General features: G+C 37.9%; 1 protein-coding gene across 1 annotated transcript in view; it reads left to right on the forward strand.

Annotated features, from left to right (window-relative positions):
• FBN2 (fibrillin 2) overlaps positions 1 to 24,510 on the forward strand; it is a 220,903-nt gene that overhangs the window by 191,729 nt on the left and 4,664 nt on the right. The window contains exons 49-63 of the mRNA XM_057748982.1: positions 1,268 to 1,393; positions 2,057 to 2,209; positions 2,996 to 3,061; positions 3,372 to 3,497; positions 4,075 to 4,194; positions 5,175 to 5,297; positions 5,745 to 5,876; positions 9,688 to 9,813; positions 11,174 to 11,380; positions 12,326 to 12,451; positions 14,039 to 14,161; positions 15,509 to 15,625; positions 16,266 to 16,394; positions 18,048 to 18,167; positions 23,820 to 24,051. Of these exons, the coding sequence (XP_057604965.1) occupies positions 1,268 to 1,393; positions 2,057 to 2,209; positions 2,996 to 3,061; positions 3,372 to 3,497; positions 4,075 to 4,194; positions 5,175 to 5,297; positions 5,745 to 5,876; positions 9,688 to 9,813; positions 11,174 to 11,380; positions 12,326 to 12,451; positions 14,039 to 14,161; positions 15,509 to 15,625; positions 16,266 to 16,394; positions 18,048 to 18,167; positions 23,820 to 24,051 (2,026 nt within the window). The remainder of the gene's footprint in view (positions 1 to 1,267; positions 1,394 to 2,056; positions 2,210 to 2,995; positions 3,062 to 3,371; positions 3,498 to 4,074; positions 4,195 to 5,174; positions 5,298 to 5,744; positions 5,877 to 9,687; positions 9,814 to 11,173; positions 11,381 to 12,325; positions 12,452 to 14,038; positions 14,162 to 15,508; positions 15,626 to 16,265; positions 16,395 to 18,047; positions 18,168 to 23,819; positions 24,052 to 24,510) is intronic.

Genomic DNA, 24,510 nt, shown 5'->3' on the forward strand with positions numbered 1-24,510 from the left:
AGATTTTGTAAGTCACCCCATTTTGTAAAGATATCCGTCCTTACAATCCAACGTGACAGATGCTGCCCTGGGGTCTGTTCAGGATGTGGAATCACAGTAGGAGGCTGTGAATAATGATGGTGGTGGTGAGAGGATGGCAGATCAGGAAGCCTGACATAAAGAATTGGTGACATTTGAAGTGTCTCTGAATTTACTAAATTTACTAATCAGAGAAGGAAATGGAATGGGGAGGCAGTTTGAAAATAGAGGCAACACAAACATGGCAAGGGGCATCGAAGGGCCAGCTCAGAAGATTGCACTTAGTCCTGCAGGTGGTACGGAGCATTGCCGGTTGTTTTAGAAAGGATGTGCTGTGACTCACTCATTAAAATTCTGCAAACATAAACTGAGAATGTAGTATGTGCCAGACACTATGCTAGACTAAGCTGAGGATGTGCAGCGGTGAACCAGACAGACAGACAGACACGTCCTCATGGAGCTTACATTCTAATGTGCCTGCAGTTGTGCAGTGTTTGTTCATTTAGTTAAAATCATCCATTAAATAAGCACTTCCAATGAAAAAAGGCCAACATCACTGGTAAGGAATCCTTGTGTATTTTAAGAAATCATTCTGGGGTGAGGTAGAAAATGATAAAATTCTCAACAGACGTCTGAGTTCCCCTAGTTCCATAGGCACAGATTTTCAAATAGGTGTATGTTTTAGAAAGCCAACCCTGGTGGCAGTATGAAGAGGAGAGACAGAGTTGCAGTGGTCCAGTTGGAAGATTTGTGATAATCCAGGTGGCAAATGATGTTGAGTTTGAATGTAAAGAGGAGGTAGAATTTACAGGCCACATGCTGCTTGCATATGAAAGTTGAGAGGTCAGAGAGAGGAAGAAATGTGAATCTGGGTCCCCAGTGTGGATTGCTGAGAGGGGCATCAGAGAAGGGGGCCATTGCTGAGGATACAGTGCCTGGGAGACATTGAAGTGGGCCTGTCAGGTAGGCAGGTAGACATACAGACACCCCCTAGGGGTCAAGTCCAGAGAGCTGGAGACCGACTTGGGAGTCTAGGGCATATGGTTGGTTGAAGCTGGTTGTAATCTTTGACCTTTGAAGCAATAACAGTTTATTTTTGAAGGTAAGTTAAACATGTACCTGATGTGTTGTATTGTGTTAAATATCCGATGGCTAATGAACTGTTATAGTGTGGACAAATTACTTACTTTCAAATATTGAACACTGTATTGATTTGATTAAATCAACAAATTATCCTGCTGTCCTGCAGATATAAATGAATGTGATGAAGACCCCAACATCTGTCTTTTTGGTTCCTGCACCAATACTCCTGGGGGCTTCCAGTGCCTCTGTCCCCCTGGTTTTGTATTGTCTGATAATGGACGGAGATGCTTTGGTAAGTTTCGAAATGACTTCTCTGTCAGAATCGGCCCTTAAACTTCAAAGCTAGACTGTAAAACATGATGTAGTGTTTGTCACTAAAAATATATGTCTCTGGCAAATACAACATCCTCTGTAAGTTTAAAATGTAGGTCTCAGACATATATGCACTGGACAGTTTTTAAGGTACTTTGAATTATTGGCTCTGTTTCTACATTTTTAAAACTATCATGCTAAAAGAAAAGTTATCTTGTTTCATCGTTTTCATTTTATTGTCAGCATAGACTTTTTTGTGCATCGGTGATGAATTGCTTCTGGTATGGTGTTACTTACTGAAAGTTACATAGATTGACTTTGTTAGACTATAATGTAGCAGTAGGAAAAAAGACATGGAAATCATTTTAATATTGAGCATAGTGTCTCAAATTTTCTAAACACATTATTAAAATATTTTAAATATTTTAAATAATTAAATACAATTTTGTAGAGCAGTCAGTTTAGACTGGCAAGTGATATCAGCAACTGAGGATCTCCAGACCTGCCTTGTAACTGCTCATCTAATCTGCATCACATGTTCAGCCCATGAGAAATGTTCTGCCAGAAACAGAGCTGTGTACGAATTATTCCATCTTTTTAAGTGACCAGTAAGGGGGTCTGTAATGTTTACTTTCTTGATTAGATACTCGCCAGAGCTTCTGTTTCACAAACTTTGAAAATGGAAAGTGTTCTGTCCCCAAAGCCTTCAACACCACAAAGGCGAAGTGCTGCTGTAGTAAGATGCCAGGAGAAGGCTGGGGGGACCCCTGTGAGCTGTGCCCCAAAGATGATGAAGGTAAGAGCAGTGGCGTAAAGTGCCACCTTGTACTAGTTTGGGACTGCCTGGCAGAACTCAGGTGGACTGTGTAATTTATGAATATTTTGAGGATGAAATGATCCCCTCACTTATAAACTTTAATGGTTCAGTGAGCAGCTACTCTCAGGAACTTCTTTCAGCTTTTGTATTCAGTATGTGTAAATACAGGGAGATACCGAATTGTCTCATTCCCCCCCACCAAGGTTAGTATTACTTGCTTTGAAAGGAAGGAATTTGAGAGGTGCAGGGCAGGAGATCCAAGGAGGGGATGAAAATTATATTCCAGACTGCAGCAGGAGTCCCACGTGGGTATTGGATCACAGGCTGTGGCTCCCAGGATCTCATGTGACATTCTGAGAAGCTGAGTCAGCACAATAGCCATTTGCGGGAAGAGACCAAGAGCCTCACAGATCTTGTTAGCACAGCTGAACGGTACGATTGTTCCCAGCAGGCTTGAAACTGGCCTGGTCTCTAGGTCAGAGGCGGCTTCCGTGTGTAATAGGGCTGTCCAGCATTAAACGAGCAAGCAGGCAGAATCAGACACCCTCCTTAGGTGGCACCCTGGGAGAAGCTGGATGAGCTCAGGTGACCTTTTCTACATATGCTCAGTGTTGCTTTTGCAGTAAATTATAAAAATAAAAAGACATTAAAAACAGCCCTGTAGAGGAAAATAAGCCTAATTTCACGTATTATCATTAATCAGTTCTTAAGTTCTCTGATAGTTGAGGCGCTTTGATAATGGGTGATTTGTGTTTTTCTCTGTAGTGGCATTCCAGGATTTGTGTCCCTATGGCCATGGAACTGTTCCTAGTCTTCATGATACCCGTGAAGGTGTGGTTTGATATATTTTATTTTTATAGTCTTACATAAATATGTTTTTGTGCATTTATTTTGTAATCATGCTGATTTTACTGTATAACATATAGTATATTGCATTTAATACACATATACAATGTTTATTGTATATCATATGCGCTGTACTTATCATAAGACTGTTGTAGCATATGAAATACATTATATATTTCTCTGATAAAAGAAGTGTTTACATGTTTTAAAATTTTTAAGGCTCTTTTGAATGGATATATACAGTTTTGGCATATCTTTTTATGTAAGAAAGTTCATGGGTGATTCTGTATTTTAGATGTCAATGAATGTCTTGAGAGCCCTGGCATTTGTTCAAATGGTCAGTGTATCAACACAGACGGGTCTTTTCGCTGTGAGTGTCCAATGGGTTACAACCTTGATTACACTGGAGTACGCTGTGTGGGTAAGTGCTGACTCCACATGTCACACTTTTAAAGTTCTGTTTTCTTTCTTATATTCAGCAAAAGGTCTCTCAGGCACCCTGGGTGTCAGTGGGATTTACACAGCCAGGATAAGTGGTTAGAAACTGCTCTTTCTTCTCCCATTCCACTTTTTCCAGTAGACCTGGTTTATGTGAAGATGGAGAGAGTTGTCCAACCTCTGCCTTCAACCAAATATACAAAATCTGATGTGTCTAGAGATTTACAATTGCCAAAACCACTAACTGGGAAAAAGGTCCGTTTTACTTTATGACTTTCCACTTCTGCGCTTGAAGCAGAAGACCACATCCCTCCCTGGGTTTGTGATGTTTTTTAGGGCGAGCACGGCTTTCTAAGGGCTCAGAGCGTTGCACACTTGATCTCTCAGGATTCTCTGCCCTGCATAAAGGCCAGCCAGCCAGCCAAGGCCAAGGGGGTGGGGAGTGGGGGTTGCACAAAATCTGGGACATGTGTGAGGGCCAGATGGATATTCATGGGCATGCTCCTATTAAACTAAAACTTCTCCAGATTTTGTGGCACTTCCTTACTCTTCTTTTTCAGATACCGATGAATGTTCAATCGGCAATCCATGTGGAAATGGGACGTGCAGCAATGTCATTGGGAGTTTTGAATGCAACTGCAACGAAGGCTTTGAACCAGGGCCCATGATGAATTGTGAAGGCAAGTGATGGTTTTCTTTCGTATTATTTCTTCTCGGTATAGAAAGGGTTTTTAATGTCTCAGCTTTTGTTTATGTTGCTGTGATGTTCTACTGATGACTATATTTATCACAAACATATTTTCCTTTAGCTCAGTGAGCATAGTTGGAAACGCTGCTTTAAAGTCTTTGTCTGATAATCCCAGCATCTTGTTCCTCTCAGAGTTGACATCTGTTGCTTTATCTTTTCCCTTGAGATTGGGTCACATTTTCCTGGTTCCTCAGGATGTCGGTTAGTTTTGGATTACGCCTTGGATATTATGAATGATATCTTCTGGAATCAGTTATATTATTTCGAAGAATATTGATGCTTTTGTCTTAGCAGGCAATTAACTTGGATAAACATAAAAGTAGACTGTTAGGCCTGTGGAAGGCAGTGGTTCAGATTTCAATTCTGCTCTTTAAACCGCGGTGGCTAGCTTCTTTGATTTTGGCCCACACAGGCATGGTTAAGTCAGCAACTTGGGCTGAGCTTATGCAGAAATATGAAAAAGGGTATTGCTCCACCTCTGGCCCTCTCATTTCTGGGATTCCTCCTCATTCTTCAGCAGCCTTGGTTGCCCCAGGGTCTCCCTCCCATGGTTCCTCTGGACAGAAGCTCAGAAAGTTTCTGTTGAAGATTTAGCTGCCAGGTGCTGCTGCTGCTAGGACTGATGCTATCCACAGAAGAAGAAAAAAACTGAGAACCTAGTCTTTGCCAGTTGTTTACTGAGTTTCAGCTCACCACTCAAAACCACGTCAGGTGTTGTTTGTGTATTTTTTTCAGAGTTTTTAGTTGTTATTTGTTGGAGGATGAGTTAGGTGCCCAATTCTCCAAACCAGACGTGGAAGTTCTATTATCCGGGTACTTTCTGTATGACTGCCAACTAAATACATCAGTGTTTATTTGAGCAAGTAGTTAGAACTCTAGGCTGAGCACATGCCTGCCTGTTTCTTTGATCAGATATCAATGAGTGTGCCCAGAACCCACTGCTGTGTGCTTTCCGCTGCATGAACACCTTCGGGTCCTACGAATGCACGTGCCCGATTGGCTATGCCCTCAGGGAAGACCAGAAGATGTGCAAAGGTAAGGCCACAGACAGGATAGTAGTTAGCACTTTATCTGCCACGCTGGAAATATGTTTTAATGATTTTATAGTTCTCAGCTGTCTTCTTCTAGAGCTTTACAGAAATGTATCTGACGGCATTGCTGGTAGATTTCCATATCTGGATAACAAGATACTTGATGGTCTGTCCAATCAAGTCAAAAATAAGATGTCACACTCTTGAGCTCTTATTAAAGCAAAGATAGCCCTTTCCTGAACTTCTTATCTTTAGGACCAATGCTGAAACTTTTATGAATTTAGAATACACCAACAGTTGAAAAAAGACTGGGTTCCTCCTTTCTCTGTCACATAATAAGATTACATTTTAAGAGCCAAAAGACCAAAAATATGACTTAAAAATACTAAACAATAGCCTGTTCCTGAAATTTTCTTATGTTTATGTTTTTCCTCTTGAAACTGTTTTATAGACCTGGATGAATGTGCTGAAGGGCTGCATGACTGTGAGTCCAGGGGCATGATGTGTAAGAATCTGATTGGCACCTTCATGTGCATCTGCCCGCCCGGCATGACCCGAAGGCCTGATGGAGAAGGCTGTGTAGGTAAGGCTTTACGAGGTGCTATCTGCTTATTTAATGCTTCTGCTCCAAGACAGATTTACAGCACTATTCTCAAATCATCCTAACTGCAAGCCAGCTATTTTCCAGCTGTTTCAAGGCTGTGCTCTAGCTAGATTTCTTCGATCTCAGGGTCCGTGCTAATACAGCAGGTTCTGGATACTACAGTGGAGATTATGCCTGTCCTAAAACAATACATTTAGAAGTGTAGAACAACTCCTTGAAACAGGGCTACTCACGTGGCAAAATTAAAAGTATGAGTTAGTATGCTCATTTTTGTATCACTCCATGAATGAGGAGAGTCACGAGGCAGATAACCTCCAGAACTCTGCTACAGGCTGGATTTAGCGATCAGTGTGACTTAGCCATATTTTTTAGTGTATTTGGACCTCAGTTAATTCGTCTGTAAAGGGAGGAGGTAGGGCTGGGTCTCTTAAGATGACGTCAGAAATTTGAAACGTTACAATTTTATGATGCGTACTGAAGTATCATGCCATGTAAGCTGGTCATGGCCACCCCATCCAATATCTCAGCACTTATTCCCCAGAGTGTTGTCATCTGGGACACTGCAGCCCACAACACAGTCTTCCCCCTCCCTGAGGATAAGTGGCTCCCCTCCTTTAATTAAGAATCTGCTGCTCCCTTTTTTAACCTCCAATATCTGGAAAAATGTGGATATTTTTGGAGGAACATTTGAAGATTACTAATAATTTCTTACCGGGGAGAAAAAACATAATAATAGTATTTCTTGAAATAAATCTATTAATGATTGCCTGGTGCTAAGAGTCAGAATGGAGAGTGGCTGCAAATGGGCACTTGGGATCCTTTTGGAAAATGGAAACGTTTTAAAACTGGATTGTGGCAGCGATTGCACAACTCTGTAATTTGCTAAAAATCATTGAATTGTACACTTAAAATAGGAAATTTTATAGCAAGTAAATTATACCTGAGTAAAGTTGTTTTTAAAAACGAATCTACCGCAGGAAAAGAAACATGGGATGTCCACTAAATTTTGTTTGTAGTAACAACCAAAAAGAAAGAATAGGAAACAACCTAAATGCCCATCATAGGATGATAGCTAAGTAAATGTGGCATATCAATGCTATGAGATCTTACAGAGTAGTTAAAAGGAATAAGATATATGTGTGTGTGTACTGAAGTAGAAATAACTAAATACACGGTTACAGAATAACATATACTATGTGTCATATTTTAAAGAAAATGGTAAATAATACATTATGTTTTTGTAGGTACATATGCAAGCAAGTAAATACATAGGAAAAGATTTTTCTGAAATAAACCCCAATTCATAGAAGAGGAATTACCTCCAGGGACGATATTGAAATTAGAGGTTACTGGTCTGGAGTAAACTCAACCTTATGTGTCAATTCTAATATTTTACAAAAGAGTGAATTCCTGAATTACATGTGCAATATTAAATTAATTTTTAAATGTCTGTAACAACCCATTAGATTATAGTTGAATTTCATAGTTTCTTTTAATCTATTAGATATTTCATTCAAAATCCACTACTTAATAAAGTTAAAGCGGACCACCTCGGAGGTTTGGTTATGCAGTGGTTCTTTCAAAAACACTGTTTTTCTAAGCTCTGAAAACACTGTTCTTACAAGATCTGAACACCAAGTTAAACCTAGACTCCTAAGTCATGTTTATAGAATAATATATGTTTCTCAAAGTGTGTGAAAGGGTAGAAATAACATATATGGAAGACACTGTTACAATTCTGACTTCTTGTTGTACACAAGATCCATGGTCTTTTTTTTTTTTTATCATGTTCTCCCGGTGATTCTCAATGCCAAAGGTGGGAAAGCAAAAGTAATCCAAGACTTTAAGACACATCAAGTTATCTTTCAAGTGTAAAAGCTATGCTATACACCATCAAACATGGAAGAACTCATTCAGTATATCCAACAAAACCCCGTCTTAAAAAAAGTAATTCAAATCAGACAACTAAAATACAAATCAAAATAAGGTAACAACATTAGGAATAGGATTAGATCAAGAAGGCAGACCTTGAACCCTCAGATTCTAGAAATAAGAAACACTGTACAATTTTTTAAATACAGTTTAATACTTTAAAATGTATGCAGTGTTTCCTAAAAGAAAAAAAATCTTTAACAAGAAATATCATAGTGAATTTCAGAACACTAAGAGCAAGTGAGAATCCTTAAAGCTCGCAGAGAGCAAAACCAGATTTCCTGCAAATGAACTTTAGTGTACTGGGTAAAAGAAAACAATGGAGCAGCAATATTTTGAAAACATCCCAAGGGAAAATATTTTGAACTAAAATTTTATATTCAATCCAGTAATAAAGCAGACAAAAATATGGCATCAGAAATGTGTTTTAGAATATTTATGACACACATACCCTCTCTGAAATGATTACCAAACTATATACTCCAATATATTTTTTAGAGTTAATTCAGGAGGAAGTAGTAGTATATGTGAAGCAATGGTAAGCCAAGAAACCAGTAACCCTTATTATGTGGTTTAAATAGACGCTGATGGTCCATAAAAAAAAAAAAAAATAACAAACCAAACTTTCTAGACCACATCAACATAGCAGGTGACACAGGAAGAGAGGAAAAGGAAGTAAACTCATACCGAGGTACTTGTCATGGCCAGAAGCTTTTGAAATGGATGCTTATTGATATTAATAGGAAAATGTTCATTGAGTGTGTGTTGAAGTTGTTGCGTGGTTCCCAATGGGAGAACAGAAGATTGCAGCTTCTCGATATGAATTGGGGATGAGAGGAGGGCATAGAAAACTAGACTGATGTAAGAGATATTGACAGAGGCAGCAATAGCATGGTAAATATAAAACTGTAAAATGGCAGGGAAGAGTCCAAACACGTCAGTAAACACCATAGATAGAAATGGTTTAAATTTCTGGTTAAAAGGCAAATGTACTTTCAACAGTTCTTTTAAAATGCAGCTTGGTGCTTTTTGCAAGAAACTTACCAAATCAAAGTGTGAGATAGATTGAAAATAAAGAGGTGGAACAAGATATTCAAGGCAAATGCTGATAAAAAGCAAACACATACAAAATAAATATCAACAAATTGAAGATTAAAAAGTATAAAGTTGAAAGGAGCAGTTAAAAGGATTTAATTGTCACGAGTTTTCATGCTTCTGATAACATTGATTTGAAAAATACCTCAAACAAAATTTACAAAATATCAAGTAAACACAATAAGGATATAGGAATTTTAATAAAATGATTTTTCTATAATTTATTTATTTATCACCAACCAAGAGACCAGTAATACCTAAATTCCTTCTTCCATCAGCCCCCCTAACACACTGCACTGCTCCTGTGATTTTACTCAAAGTCAGACTAGGAGCTTGTCCTTTATCCCTGGCCTAAGTGCCCTTTACCCTACTCTCCAGTGCTCCCTAACACATACCACCCTCTGCCCTCAGCCTCTCTCCCATATCACATAAATTGGCATCCTCTTCCCCAGAGTTCTTTCCCTCTTTGTCTGGTGTCTGGAGGCAAGGTAATCCCTTTTGGAAGTCAGTTTTCCAATTCTCCATCAAGCATCATCCCTTCCCCAAAAAGAGGAAGGGGAAAAGAAAGAAAGGGGGGAAAAAAACACTTTATTAATAAATAGCCCATCTGGAAGGATGAGGTAAAGTTAAAAATAAATTGATATTCTATCATATTAGTGTTTTGGTGAGGAAGTTTTAAATAAGATATAACCTATTAGAAGATAAATGTGTAAATTACAGTCTTACAATCTACTCATGATTCACACTATTTGTTTTTCCAAAGATGAAAACGAATGCAGGACCAAGCCAGGAATCTGTGAAAATGGGCGTTGCAGTAACACTATTGGGAGCTACAGGTGCGAGTGTAATGAAGGCTTTCAGTCAAGCTCTTCAGGCACTGAATGCCTTGGTAAGTTGATAAACGAGCATATTTTACTTGATAGATAAAACATCTGTTTTGTGATGTGGTCACAGAAGAGCTCTACGTATATATCCTTGTCTGCTAAACAGATCCCCTAATCTCAGTAATCCATGTACCTCTTCCTAAAGGTAGACATCTGTGAAAATGATGTATTTGTGCATGTCTGTCATACATACATCTATGCTTAATGTAAATAACCATCTTAAATAGTCTTTCCAAAATTAAGATTAATTAAGCTCTATGGAAAATGTGACTTTAGTAAAACTTACATCAGGGGATGATTTAATTCTGAAAGAAAATATTTGCTATGTGAGGTAAGCTTTGCTGTGTTAATGATATTAAAATAAATGCCACATTTCAAAAATGCAATGAAAGTTAATTTTTATTTTATGGTATAGAAGAATGTTTTACAAAATATTTTCTTGTGGAAAATATAAGTCTCAGACATTTTAATGATAAAATGCATACATTATAAACCATTTTAGTTAATTATGAACAGGTGTGAAAGTATGGAGTAGTAAAATTTAAGGCAAACAAAGAGAAATAGCACTCATCACTGGATTTGGTGCAAAAACAGCACATTTCAACTGCATCAGATTGTTCTCAGAATGATGTCATTTGCTTCAAAGCCTAGGAAATTATTAGTCAAGAAAACATATTTTGTTTACTGTTGTCTTCAGTCTAGACCTTTATTAACCATCAATCTTTTTGGAAATAGAAAAGGTAACCTACATAGAAGAGTGTACTTTTCTGTTCATATTATCAACAGTTCATTAGGATGGTTCTTAAAACCACGTGGAAAATCTCTTTGCCTATTTATATCAGTGAAATCCCTTTATTTACAGTAAAAAAAAACTACTTAATCCAATGTTTGAACAGTCTTTTAGATGTCTAAAATACAAGAGATTAGATTGAATAAGTACAAAGATTATAACAGTCTAGAATTTGCTTTTCAAAAACAAATCCTGTTACTCATTTGCTTATTTAAAGGAAAATAATTTTCTTTGATTTTCCTTTTATTTGGATTCTACAGGAGTGGTAGTTTATTATCACTTAGCTGCTGATGCAAAAAAGGAAAAAACCCAAATCTGTTTCTTAAGTACAGTATCACTTATTATTAAATTTAATAAACTGTCTGTAGTGAAAGAACACTCTGTGAAGTTAATCTCCAACAAAACTTTCTAATCATTGTCTTAAGCGGTGTGGCTGTTCACACAAAAGAATATTTAGCTTTTAAAAAAGTAGTGCTGAGAAGGAAAACATTGATTGTCCTGTGTAATTTGAAGACCAAGATAACGAAGTGTCAGTTCCTTGACATTGATGCTCATTAACTACATTGTCATTTCAGACAACCGACAGGGACTCTGCTTTGCAGAGGTATTGCAGACCATGTGTCAGATGGCATCCAGCAGCCGTAACCTTGTCACAAAATCAGAATGCTGCTGCGATGGGGGGCGAGGCTGGGGTCACCAGTGTGAGCTCTGCCCACTTCCTGGAACTGCCCAGTACAAAAAAATATGTCCTCATGGGCCAGGATATACCACTGATGGAAGAGGTAAGGAGTTGAGGGAATTCATGCGTGTTATCAATACAGTGAACATTAATCCAGATGAATTTGAAGGAAATAAAATTAAAATAATAGCTAAAATATTTGTGTGTATATGTGTGTTTGTATATGCTTTTTACTGATGTTTCAGAGACTTTAAAATGTGTAATCGTCGTATCAAATCTAAGAGGTAGAATCTATTATTCCTGTTTTAACAGATAGAAACTGAAGCACAAAGCTTAAGTAATGATAAATCATTTTCCCAAGATCTCAGCCTTTTTAAGGGATGGTCCAAGGAATGGAACATATCTATCTGACCCCAAAGGCTATGTGTAACCCCCAAACTGTACTTGCTTCATTTAAATGAAGGTTGCTTGTTTGTTTGAGTGTGAACAGGAACTCATTCTCTTTGCAACACATTTACAAACCAGCAGATCTCATGAATGATTAGTAGTTTCCATTTTTTTGGTACAACCAAAATACCAATGTCCTAAAAATATCATTTTCCTTTATTACTATACAGCTTCTCGACCCTGTGCCTGATTACTTTGCTAATGAAACACTTTCTTCAGAATCTAATAGAAGTGTAAATTTAAAGCCAATCCATGGGATACTATCACAGATTCCAAATTAGTTGAACTTCAGAGGGGTAGTTTTCTAGAGTCCCAAAAAATAATTTGTACTTAGATTGCAGAACGAGTAGACTTCAACAGGTCTTTCAACATAGCCTTCCTTTTGTTTATCTCTTTCTATCACTTCAGATTCTTTTTTATTTTCTGTCCCTTCATGTTGCCACTCAACTGAATGGTGACAACGTACACTAGCACAATTATGAATGTTAGTTCTTAGTAATCTCATGTCAGTTTCTTAATTTCTTTTAGTTTCTAACCAGTTTTATCTTTGCATCTACATTAACTTCTGTTTGTTTTTGCCTTGGGGTTTTTTGGTGCACAGATATTGATGAATGTAAAGTTATGCCAAATCTCTGCACCAATGGTCAGTGCATCAATACCATGGGCTCCTTCCGGTGCTTCTGCAAGGTTGGCTACACCACGGACATTAGTGGAACCTCGTGTGTAGGTAAGGCAAGGCAAGGCTTCTCAGCCTCTGGGTGGTTGTTAACTACTGTTTCCTGCAGGTCATTTATTGTCAGCACGGTATCTTTATTACGGAGCTTTGGAATGTGCATTTTGTTAAAATGATGCCATTCCTTTCGGTAATGTGGTTCTTCATACCATAGGAGTTGTCCAAGTTCCTGTCTGGTAATGAGAGAAAGAACTGTTCAATTCATCAAAAAGTCTTTGCAATTAGGGAAACATAAAAATTCTAAAATATAGACTTTTAGCATTTTACATTTAATTTAAAATGTATAAAGGCATGTTTGTGTTGTTCTTTTAATGAAAGAAAGGGACTTTTGATTGTGAAAATGTGTTTGCATATGGAGAGAGAATGCTTTTTGCTTGTTTCCCATTGCGGTTTTTTTTTTGCATAAAATATACTAATTAAGCATCATCTAAAATTTCCAGTTGCAAAGCAGTCTCAGTACCGAAACCTACGTTGTTACAATCTCTTTTTCTAATTTATTTTATTGTCTCTTCCGCACCATTCTATGACAGTTGGGGGTGGGGGGGGTAGTAGCTTGCCTTTATAAAGTCTTTCCAAAGCATTTAGTTTTCATTTAAAAAAATCTTTTCACCTGAATATTTCATCAACTTACATCAACCTGTTTTAGTAACAAGCACACCTGGCATGAAAAGGTTAAGAAAAACTAAATTTTTGGCAAGCATCCAATTCACTTGGTTGGATGTGAGAGTGATAGAGAACAGGCTATCAGTCATGAGTGTTTAGCACTCTGTGGGCATCAGTAAATGTGTTTCATGGCAGAAATGAAGATTGTTTGCTGTCAGAGTCCTAGCAGAAAAACGGTGGCATGTTCAAATAAGGACAGTTTAAGGAGACTTGTTTTTAACAAAGGGACAGCGTATAAAAGTGTGGGCAGAGTGTGCAGAAACAACAAGGAATAGTGCTGAATTGAGTGCTGGGGCTATACCACCTCTGGCCAAAGATAAGAGGGAAAGGTTATTGCAACCTAGAGGAGGGAAAAAGTTGTGCCTGGAGGCCTGCCTTGAGAGCAGCTGTGACCTCTCATCCCAGCCTGAAGACAGAGGGCAGGAAAGCCTGCTAACGGTGTCTTTCCAGTTCAACTTCCTGGGCCTGAGAATAGGGTGGACCAGGGTGAGGGCTGCATCTGGAGGGGCAGTGAAAGATTTCCAGCATAGTCTGTGATGCTGAAAGATTCTTAAGGGAATGTCAACTAAGAGAGTTTGAGAACTTCTGCCACATCCATGTGTCAAAGGAAAGACACTGTAGCTTTTAAGTTTATGATTCTCAAGCTGTAAACCAAAGAACACCAATCTAAACAATCTAGTGTATTTTTTTGAACCCAGACAGTTGTCTAGATATTAGAGTATTTGTCCAAGACTTACTTGACGAAGTAAACCAGTAAATTATTTTAGAGAAAATCGTTCTGTGCCTCGCTTTTTTCTGGCCATTTTCCATTTTAAGTTGAGGAGGAAAAGAAAAAGATGAAGTGAGAATATGGAGGGAGGAAAGAGGCTGGTTTTTCCTTCTGACCAATAATTTAATCCTTACGTCACTTTTACTTAGATCTTGATGAATGTTCGCAGTCCCCAAAACCCTGCAACTTCATCTGCAAGAACACTGAGGGGAGCTACCAGTGCTCGTGTCCTCGGGGCTATGTCCTACAGGAGGATGGAAAGACATGCAAAGGTGAGAGAAGAGTCTGCATTTGTGACCCTCTCATTTTTCAGATTCAAAATAAGCTAATCAGGGATGGTACCATGTGCCTCACCTTCATTAAAACATATCTTCCTAGTGACCATTTTATTATTCATAGAAAATTCTACCAAAGCACACATGCTAGGAAGCAGAAAGAATTAAAGCCCAGGTTACAGTGGTTTGCTTCTTACAGCAAACCAACACAAAATAAAAAATAAATAGTACAGAAAGCTATGATGAAGGAAGAGACTGAAACAGCTAAACTCAGATTTCTTTTGTTGCTTATCTAAGATTTCATTCCTCTAAACTGTCTTTATTACACATTCACTGCAGAAGGTTGAAAATTAATTGGTAAATTTAAATTTTTGCTTAATAGTATTAGAAGTAATTATCAAACTAAGTTAGATAAATAAAATAGTCTAATACTATACTCATATGTTCAGTTTTATAGTAAACCTCATCGGTATGAAAATAATGGACTGAGGAAGTTCCTGTCTAATTAAATTTTTGAAATGCAGTTTATTCTCAAGAAGATGAATTTTATTTCCAAGAAATACCAAAAAACAGAATAAAATAATAGCAAGCAGTATTATTTTCTTGGCCCTGCTTAGTGAACCATTATGAATCAATTTAATTTTGCATATTGTTTATAGTTTTTTTATTTGAGTGCAAATGTGTGTGTTTTAAGCTTTAAAATAATTAGTCTTGTCTGCATCTTAAATTCTCTGTGAATTTATTTAAATATATCTTCCCATATTTAGTTGCAATCCGACCAAAATCACATTTTGAGTTTTCTACTAGTGTGGTTGAAATACTAGTTCCATTTATGACTAGAATTAGAGATGCTGTATTTTTGCTGCTTCTGATATTTATGATCGTGTGTTTACTTGGATCCTGAGAAACTTACTCAGTGTTTATGTTAAGACCATCAATTTTCAGATTCTGTTTTATTTTGTTTAATCCCTTTTTTAATAGGAATAAGTGACCAGCGATGTACTAAACTGTGCATTAAATGCAAGAATTATAACCTTTGGATATTAGCCTTGAGAACAGTTCAAGAACACCACTATGATTCATCCTTTCAGTTTTTTATTTTAAGAAAACTTTGTGTTATGTATCACCTTGGTCATCCTATCATAGTAGCCCATAATATTCATTCTACTTAAGTATGTGAAAAGAAATTCCTTGCCACATGCATGTGGATATCTATAAAGCTTCCAGTAAATAGCTGCACAAAATATTACTGATAGAACATGCACACCTCCTGTGGATTCATGAGAAAGGAAGCATAGCCAGATAACTCTGCTCTGATTTTCATTGGCTTCTCTTTCATTGCAGACCTTGATGAATGTCAAACCAAACAGCACAACTGCCAGTTCCTCTGTGTCAACACTCTGGGAGGTTTTACCTGTAAATGTCCACCTGGTTTCACACAGCATCACACTGCTTGTATTGGTAAGACAAAACTATGAAAGGGAAATGTTGCAGACTTTTAGTAGAAGCCTAAAACTGTACTTAAAAAAATGGTAGAATAATGGCTCAGTACTTATATTAAAATCAATCCCTCATAATGAGTAGTCTGAAAATGTTGTTAATAATATGTATATATTTTCATGAGAGTAATATCCAAAGGAAAAAAAATCCTGCATAGTCCAAGTACATGCACACTAGGTATATTCTAAGCAGTGCCTTTATATTGCATTCTAAATATAACCATGTGTGTTCCAATAAAATATGATGAAAGGCTCACTATAATTTAGAACATGCTAATGAGTATGATGGGTTTGTGTGTGTGTGTGTGTGTGTGTGTGTGTGTGTGTGTGTTAGAAGACACACAGGTTAAGAGACTTTCAGTCTGTACTATCGAAAACCATGTCCTCAGTTGACCCAAAATATGCTCTAATTTCAAATCTCTTGAAATATACTTTTCCTGACCATTTTTGCCTTTAATATGACCCCGAATAATGGCATACATTTCCTTAAAATTCTGTTTTCACGTCATGAAACTTCGGCTTTCATGCTCCACTTTTAACTTCATGCAGTAAAATTGTTAGTAACTGGGAAGCTTGATGCTCTCCCCTTTGTGCTTTGCTAGACAACAATGAATGTGGGTCTCAGCCTTCACTTTGTGGAGCAAAAGGAATCTGTCAAAACACCCCTGGAAGTTTCAGCTGCGAATGCCAGAGGGGGTTCTCTCTTGATGCCACTGGACTGAACTGTGAAGGTGAGTTTATTTGCACAAATATTCTTATTTTAATACAGCAAACTGCTTGCTTTTAACTTCCAAGCCACTCAATGAGAAATTGAGGTCATCTCAAAACAAATTAAAAAAAAATAACAAAATAAAACCCAGAAATTGATTTTTTTGTTCATAAATTTTCATATATCATTTTGGGGGTAGAGGAAAACCTGAATGTGATGAAACAAAAATTCTGTGAATACAAATTGGCTTCTAAAGTAACTGTTTACCTAATTACTGGTCTAAAAAAGAATTGAACTGAAAAAGAATTCTGTACCTAAATTTAGTTTACAGTAGTGTGTGAATATACCAGAAAAAATTGGATGTCTGTTCCATGATACTTGAATATTTAAGTGTTAAGTGTAAGACAAAGAACGAATTATAGAGAAGCAAAAAAAAATGTGTACAGAAAGGGCTGGGGAAAACTGATGGCAATTTTATTGGGTCTGAGACTCCCGATTCACTCTCTTTTCTATGAAGACCATTTCCCATAAAGTCTCCATCACAATAGATATTTCCTGTTAAGTCCAAGGGAATATTCAAGTGGGAATAAAATAAGAATTTGGTTCTTTTGCAAGTGCTAGCGTATGAGACAAATGCACTAGGACTGGTAGCTTTTATAAAATACTCATGCCAGAAATTCTGAGAGCGTATACGTCCCCTTTATATTTTTCTATACAGTTGTAATTTATGCCTTTATTGATATTAGTCACCCTTTAATTAATTATTCTTAGAAATATATGATTTTGAATTCTAGAAATATATTCAGAGTTTTTAATATACTCTAAGAATTATGATTTTTATATGTATCTAATTTTCAGCCAAGAAAAATTCAGTTTAAAAAATTTCTGTTTTACTGTTTTGTATTTGAAGTCATTGAGACTTTGAAAGTATTCTGAACATACAGCTGCTTGCCATGTGTGAGCTCGGCTTGTGACCATCCACATAAGATACCATTTATTAATTATCCATATATATTTGTTACACATACATCAGACATGCCAATTTCATTTCACTTTTTATGGGTAAATTTCAAAGCCTCAGTTGTCATTCCAGAAGAGTATGCATGTATGAACAAAGAAATTATTCCAGATGTGTCATAATGCTATATCGTGTCTAAAAATAACATAGTTAAATACTTTAAATTTGCATCTAATTAATCTTGAATGGTAATACAGTTTTGTGTGCAAAACCGTTATACTTTTTAGGTATTTCTGTAGTGTTTGTATCTTCCCGAAAATGAGGATTACATGTCAATTACTTTTTAACCTACTGGAATATGTATGCAAATATATTTTTATATCATTTACCAAATAAATCATACCACATGTGGTTAATCCCCCCAAAATGCATAACATTTGTGGTTGCTATGGTTGGTTTGCTGAAATTAAAATGTTATTTAGAGCATTGACATGGCATGGCTGGAGGATAGCATAACAATGATGTGGTTTCTTATCTCACAACCATTCTCTGCGCCACCAGTGATTAATAACCACGTGACTTGGAAAAGCCACAGCCCCTCAGTGTGTCTGATTTGTTTGTTCTTGTGATAATAGCTACCCCAGGCTGTGTTAGGAGTGCATTTAAGAATAGTTTAAGAAAAGTTACATAAAGATCTTGCTGGGATTGTTTTTGCAGATGTTGATGAATGTGATGGAAACCATAGGTGCCAGCATGGCTGTCAGAACATCCTGGGAGGCTACAGGTGTGGCTGCCCTCAGGGATATATTCAGCATTACCAGTGGAATCAGTGTGTCGGTGAGCACTCTTGTTACATAGCATCTGCTTTTCTCACTTCAAGTAGCTTTCAGTAAAACGAACAAATAAAGAATGGCGTTTCAATGTAGCCTTTAAACCCTAGAACTTAAAAACCAGTACTTAGCATTGATGCATGGGGACCCATTAAACTAGTCTCTATACCTGTATGTATTTGAAAATACACATAGTAAAAATATTAAGTACCTCAAAGGTAACTGAGCTAGAGCTTTTATAATTTTAATTTTCTGCTAGGTGTAATTTTAAGTTTCTGAAGGTGTTGTCAAGAGTCATAATCTTCACATGTTAAGGTTAGAAGCTTTTTATCAGTAATTTAGTGTCTTTAGATGTGGGGTTGAAGGGTTGAGCATCCATCCCACTCACAGAAATTTAAAGGGATTCAGATCAACTTAATGAGCACCATATGTCTGTGCTCTCCAGTCACATAGTTAATAAAGGGGCTAAAGGGTTTTTTAAAAATTATTTTAATTTTTTTATTTTTATTTTTTTATTTTTGGCTGTGTTGGATCTTCGCTGCTGCACGTGGGCTTTCTCTAGTTGTGACGAGCAGTGGGCTACTCTTCATTGCGGTGCGTGGGCTTCTCACTGCAGTGGCTTCTCTTGTTGTGGAGCACGGGCTCTAGGCTCGCGGGCTTTAGTTGTTGCAGCGCATGGGCTCAGTAGTTGTGGCTCATGGGCTCTAGAGCACAGGCCCAGTAGTTGTGGTGCAGGGGCCTAGTTGTTCCGTGGCATGTGGGATTTTCCTGGACCAGGGGTTGAACCCATGTTCCCTGCATTGCCAGGTGGGTTCTTAAACACTGCGCCACCAGGGAAGTCCCTAAAGGATTTTAAGGTAGAAAAAGTACCTAGTTACAGCAAATTCTGTTGAAAGCTCCAGACTAAAGTGTTTATAAAATAAAATCTGTAGGCACTCAGCTCTCTTTCTTGCACTTAGTAGAGTCATGGAAGTTCTCTTTTTTTTTTTTTTTTTAAATTATTTTTTTTGGGGGGTACACCAGGTTCAATCATCTGTTTTTATACACATATCCCCGTATTCCCTCCCTTCCTTGACTCCCCCCCCTCGAGTCCCCCCCACCCTCCCTGCCCCAGTCCTCTAAGGCATCTTCCATCCTCGAGTTGGACTCCCTTTGTTATACAACAACTTCCCACTGACTATTTTACAGTTGGTAGTATATATATGTCTGTGCTACTCTCTCGCTTCTTCTCAGTTTCCCCTTCACCCCCCGCCCCCTCCCATACCTCGAGTTCTCCAGTCTGTTCTCTGTATCTGCATCCTTGTTCTTGTCACTGAGTTCATCAGTACCATTTTTAGATTCCGTATATGTGAGTTAGCATACAATATTTGTCTTTCTCTTTCTGACTTACTTCACTCTGTATGACAGATTGTAGTTCTATCCACATCATAACATATAGCTCCATCTCATCCCTTTTTATAGCTGAGTAATATTCCATTGTATATATATGCCACATCTTCTGTATCCATTCATTTGTTGATGGGCATTTCGGTTGCTTCCGGAAGTTCTCCTTTTAAGGAGAGATTGATCAAAGAGAACAATACTCTCTACTTGAATAGCCACTGACTTAGTTAGCATATGCCTAATTTTTTGGCTCCATTTGAGTGCCCTTCGTAGACACACCATCCAACACAATGTGACATTAGATGCTGGCACAGCAGAGCAGAAGGGGAAACAGTGGTCCTGCCAAGAAACAGCGGGGTGCTTCCTGTTTCTCTGTAGTGATTGAAATTACCCCACGAGGGTGAAGGGGAAACTGAGACGAAGCGAGAGAGTAGCACAGACATATATATACTACCAACTGTAAAATAGTCAGTGGGAAGTTGTTGTATAACAAAGGGAGTCCAACTCGAGGATGGAAGATGCCTTAGAGGACTGGGGCGGGGAGGGTGGGGGGGACTCAAGGCGGGGGGAGTCAAGAAAGGGAGGGAATACGGGGATATGTGTATAAAAACAGATGATTGAACCTGGTGTACCCCCCCAAAAAAAATAAATAAAAAAAAAAATTACCCCATGCGTATTTCAGATATTTTACTGTGAGCAATCCACTAAATAAATTCATCTGATTTTATCCTTGGGGATCCTCTCAAAAGAAATTTCTAATGACAGTTGAGTGAATTGAGAAAATCAAGACAAATTTCAAAGGAGGGAAAGCAACTCTGAAAGTCATCACAACTCTGCTGTGGCCTTGTGCCAGGTCAAAGACAGATGCTTAGCCACACCACAAATACGCACTCATGGAGGAAACGCCAAAACCACTAATGATCCAGAAGTTAAGGACAGAGTTTGAAAGGATTATCAAAATGATGAGCTTGGCACTCAGTCAAAATAACTTCATAAGTTTAGTTGACTTCTTTTCTCTTCACAGAAAAAAAATGTTGCAGAAGTCGTTATGCCCTAATTTATTGATTCATAAACAGAGATAAATTGTAGGTACACTCTTGAGAACATAGGGAATGTTACTTTTTTAGATAGCTATTAACATGGTGCCAAACAATTTTATTACATTGTTTATAAAATATGAGGCCCACCCCTCTATTTGGTTAATACCATCGACTTTCTTGGTTAATTCTACAGAACTTAAAGCAAAAGAACTCTCCTCTAATATTTTACACATGCCAGCTTAAGTAAAATTATTGTTTTTAAAGTAATCATAAGTAGAAATAGGAACATGTATGGAGTATTAACTCAATTTCTAAGTTTTTAAGTTTCTTGGAGTTTCTATCGGTAAGCATTTAGTATGAAAATAACTATACACAGGTTTTCACAAAATTTGGTCTGATGTAAAGTCAGGGCTGTGTGGTGTATCCCAGTTCTTTTTGGTGGAATCCTTAGAGTAGGCACTTAAGCAAGGCAGTCACCCCAGAGCAGCTCACGCTGGAGTCCAGCCTGAAGCCAGTGTGCCTTCTAATCAGGAGAGACCCCCATGGACAGAATGATTAAGTGGTTTCAAAGATGAGTTCGAAACTAAAGATACATAAGCAGATAGTCCCAACTGCAAGAATTAATTTTTTAGCTTGCTCTGCTAAAATGGGCCCCTCTATGCAGCAGGCCCCTGGGTAAGTAAGATGAAGCAGGGATTTATTTTGAAAGATTCGTGATTCTTCTGGGCAGGGTTGAGCAGTCTAGCTGGTCTCTAATAAAATTGCCAACTTTCTTGCCTTGAACCCACAGAACGATTGGAATTTTAACTCAAATATATGGCAGTAATAGAATTAAACAACCCATCAGGAACTAATAAAAGCAAGAAGTTAGCAAAATAATAAGCATTATAACAAAATACAAATTGAAAGGTCACAAATCATTTTTTTATCTGTCACTATGGGTGTGAATATCTTCATTTATTCCTATGATTGGGGGGAGGAATATAGCATGAAGTATTTCAGACAGATTTAACTGGGGTCCCCTTGTAAACAAACAAAAATGTAAATTTAAACTGTAAACCTACAGTGTTGTTAATACTACTGCCAATTTTTAAAAAATGACAGTTCTTGTGTTAATATCAAAAAAAGTTTTTAATTCAAATGAATACTTTCAGAACTTTCCAGCCAGCTACCGCAGAACATTTATAACATTCTGGTATGTAGATTGTACAGATTTAGGTAACATTCTCATATATGCAAGCATTATAATTATTCAAAATTGAAAATAGGGAAATATTCATATTTGCATATGATTACATCTGGGGTGTTAGCAACTTCTAGTTCCTCATATGTCCTTTTCAAAATAATTTGAATGCGGTTTAGCGAGGCTTGAGTCAGCTCAAAGTATGTCTGAAACAGGAATATATTTTCAAAGGTCAGGCTACCTAAGCTTATAAAATTATACTGTGATGTGCATTTATAGCATGTAAATATGAAGTCTGTCATGGTGCTTCGAAAAATTTTATGTATTTAAAAATGTTCTTTTCAGTGATATCAATTTATTCAACTAATTGGTTTTGCCTGGTTATTTTTCTACCTCATACAATGTCTAATACTATATTCACAGCAGGATCATTTTGTTAAATTATAACCTAACTCACATTCTCTATTAGGAGAAAAACACTGTATGTAAATGTCAGATTTAATTATAAAAGCAGATGAGCTTTTGAGGCAGAATTCCAAGTCTTTTGTTTATCGAAAAAAAAGTAGCAGTTATATTTATGTCATGGGTAGCCTAGTTATTAAGAATTTATTCACATACTTTCTCCCCATGAAATGAAGGCTAAGAATTTGTAGATATTAGGTAGTTGTAGCATGTTTCATATCCAGTGATTGAGAATTCTACACTTGGTGGTTTGGTTGAATGGAACCATAATCATGATGCAGAAATGTGCCTAATAACATCAGCCCTTTCAGTTACCTCTGTGCCATAGTTAATGAAGTTTAATTTCCTGTGTGAGAGGCCTCTTCACTGAGACTCCATCTGCATCTTGCATAATCTCACTGAGCTATTGCAGATAAGCACTTCCCTCTAGCTGCTGTGTCCCAAGGGCACACTTAATTGCAAATGGGCCTGTTTCTCCATGTGGGCTGAAACATAGGCTTGCTGTGTATTAGGTAAACAGACACACTATGCTCCAGTGCAGTCATGAGAATTTGAAAGAATTCCATGGACCAGATGTGACTGGTGCCCAGGGTGAGATCTGGATTATAATAAAGCCCATAGACTAGGTATCAACCAGACAGTTAAGAGCAAAAGTGTCATCTCCAAAATTAAAAGCACAATCAAGCTTTGAATTTGTAAAAAATAAGAGCAGCTGAAAGTATTAACCTGTAATTATCTTGCCATCAGGCATTTATGGTATGATGTTAGTCATTAAACTAGTAGAACCTATGTCAGCTGATGGCTTGGTGCAAACCCATGTCAGAAGGCAAAGTCTGCACGTGATGGATTCTCAAGTAGTTAAAAGTGTATGAGGTTATTGGTCTAGTAGGTTCAATTAAATAATGCTTATTTCAGTTATTTTCATTTAAGGTATTTAAATTTTTTATCTCTCTTTCCATATATAATGAAGGCTTTGGGAATTGCTGGGGGGAATGGATAAAAATACAGATATAGAGGCTTTTTTAAAAATTGAGATATAATTCACATACCATAAAATTCACCTTTTAAAATGTACAGTTCAGTGGTTCTTAGTATATTCTCACAGCAGTGTGCAACCATCAACACCACAGCGTCTTTATCACCCCAAAAAGAAACTCCATACCCATTAGAAGTCATTCTCCATCCCTCTCTCCCCGCAGCTCCTGGCAACTAGTAATCTACTTTCTGTCTCTGTGAATCTGTTTGAGGTATAGGCTTTTGAAGTAACCTTCTGAAAAGTGAATAGAAGAGTTATTCAGTAGTCAGACTGCAAATATCTGTCCCCAAAGGTTGCCAGGGTATTAAGAAAAACCTAATACAAACAAAATATAAAAGGGGGGAGCAAGGTTTTGTTTAAGCCATAATTTAGGGGGATTTGTTGGGTCTTGCTTTTTTTTGTTGTTTTTGTTAATTTCATGTGCTTTACAAATCAACCATCAAGGTAAACATTTTAAAAGTACTGTTCTAGGGCTGTTTCCCCTGTAAAATCAGGCTCTTCTTTGCCCCCACTGCCCTCCTCCCAGTGTGAGAGTCTCTTGCTTTGTGTTCCCAGATGAGAATGAATGTTCCAATCCGAATGCCTGTGGCTCTGCTTCCTGCTACAACACCCTGGGGAGCTACAAGTGCGCCTGCCCCTCTGGGTTCTCCTTCGACCAGTTCTCCAGTGCCTGCCACGACGTGAATGAGTGCTCATCTTCCAAGAACCCATGCAATTACGGCTGCTCCAACACAGAAGGGGGCTACCTCTGCGGCTGCCCACCTGGGTATTACAGAGTGGGACAGGGGTAAGGCCCTCCACCTCCCCGCATACAGGAAAGCGAGCGTGGTCCAGCTCAGGCTGCCTTCCCTGTGTTCAGGCTACCTGGCCGCCTGGCACTGGAGGGAAGTAAATGATGATTAAAAGCCCACGAGGGAAAATCATTGATCAGAGCACTTAGGGTATGGGAGGAAGAAGCAACAAGAAGGCATGTGGATTACCTCCTTTGTAGTGAGCGTAAGACTTGAACTTGTATACGAGTATCACTCTCTTGCCTCTTAAAATGGCCTGAATGGATTCATTCAGATCCCTCAAGGCCAAAGACAAGTAGATGTTTAAAAATGCTGTGGCTCATGTGTTGACGGAGACCCCTGGGTTAAGAAGTACAAATGGAAATGGCTTCGCCCCCCATTCTTCTGTGCATTTTGGCAGGTGCTAGTCCTGTGCTCCTTGAGGAAGGAGCTGTCCCTCTCTGCTCATCTGGCTT

This window comes from Hippopotamus amphibius, chromosome 1, assembly GCF_030028045.1.
Source record: "Hippopotamus amphibius kiboko isolate mHipAmp2 chromosome 1, mHipAmp2.hap2, whole genome shotgun sequence".
Lineage (NCBI taxonomy): Eukaryota > Metazoa > Chordata > Mammalia > Artiodactyla > Hippopotamidae > Hippopotamus > Hippopotamus amphibius.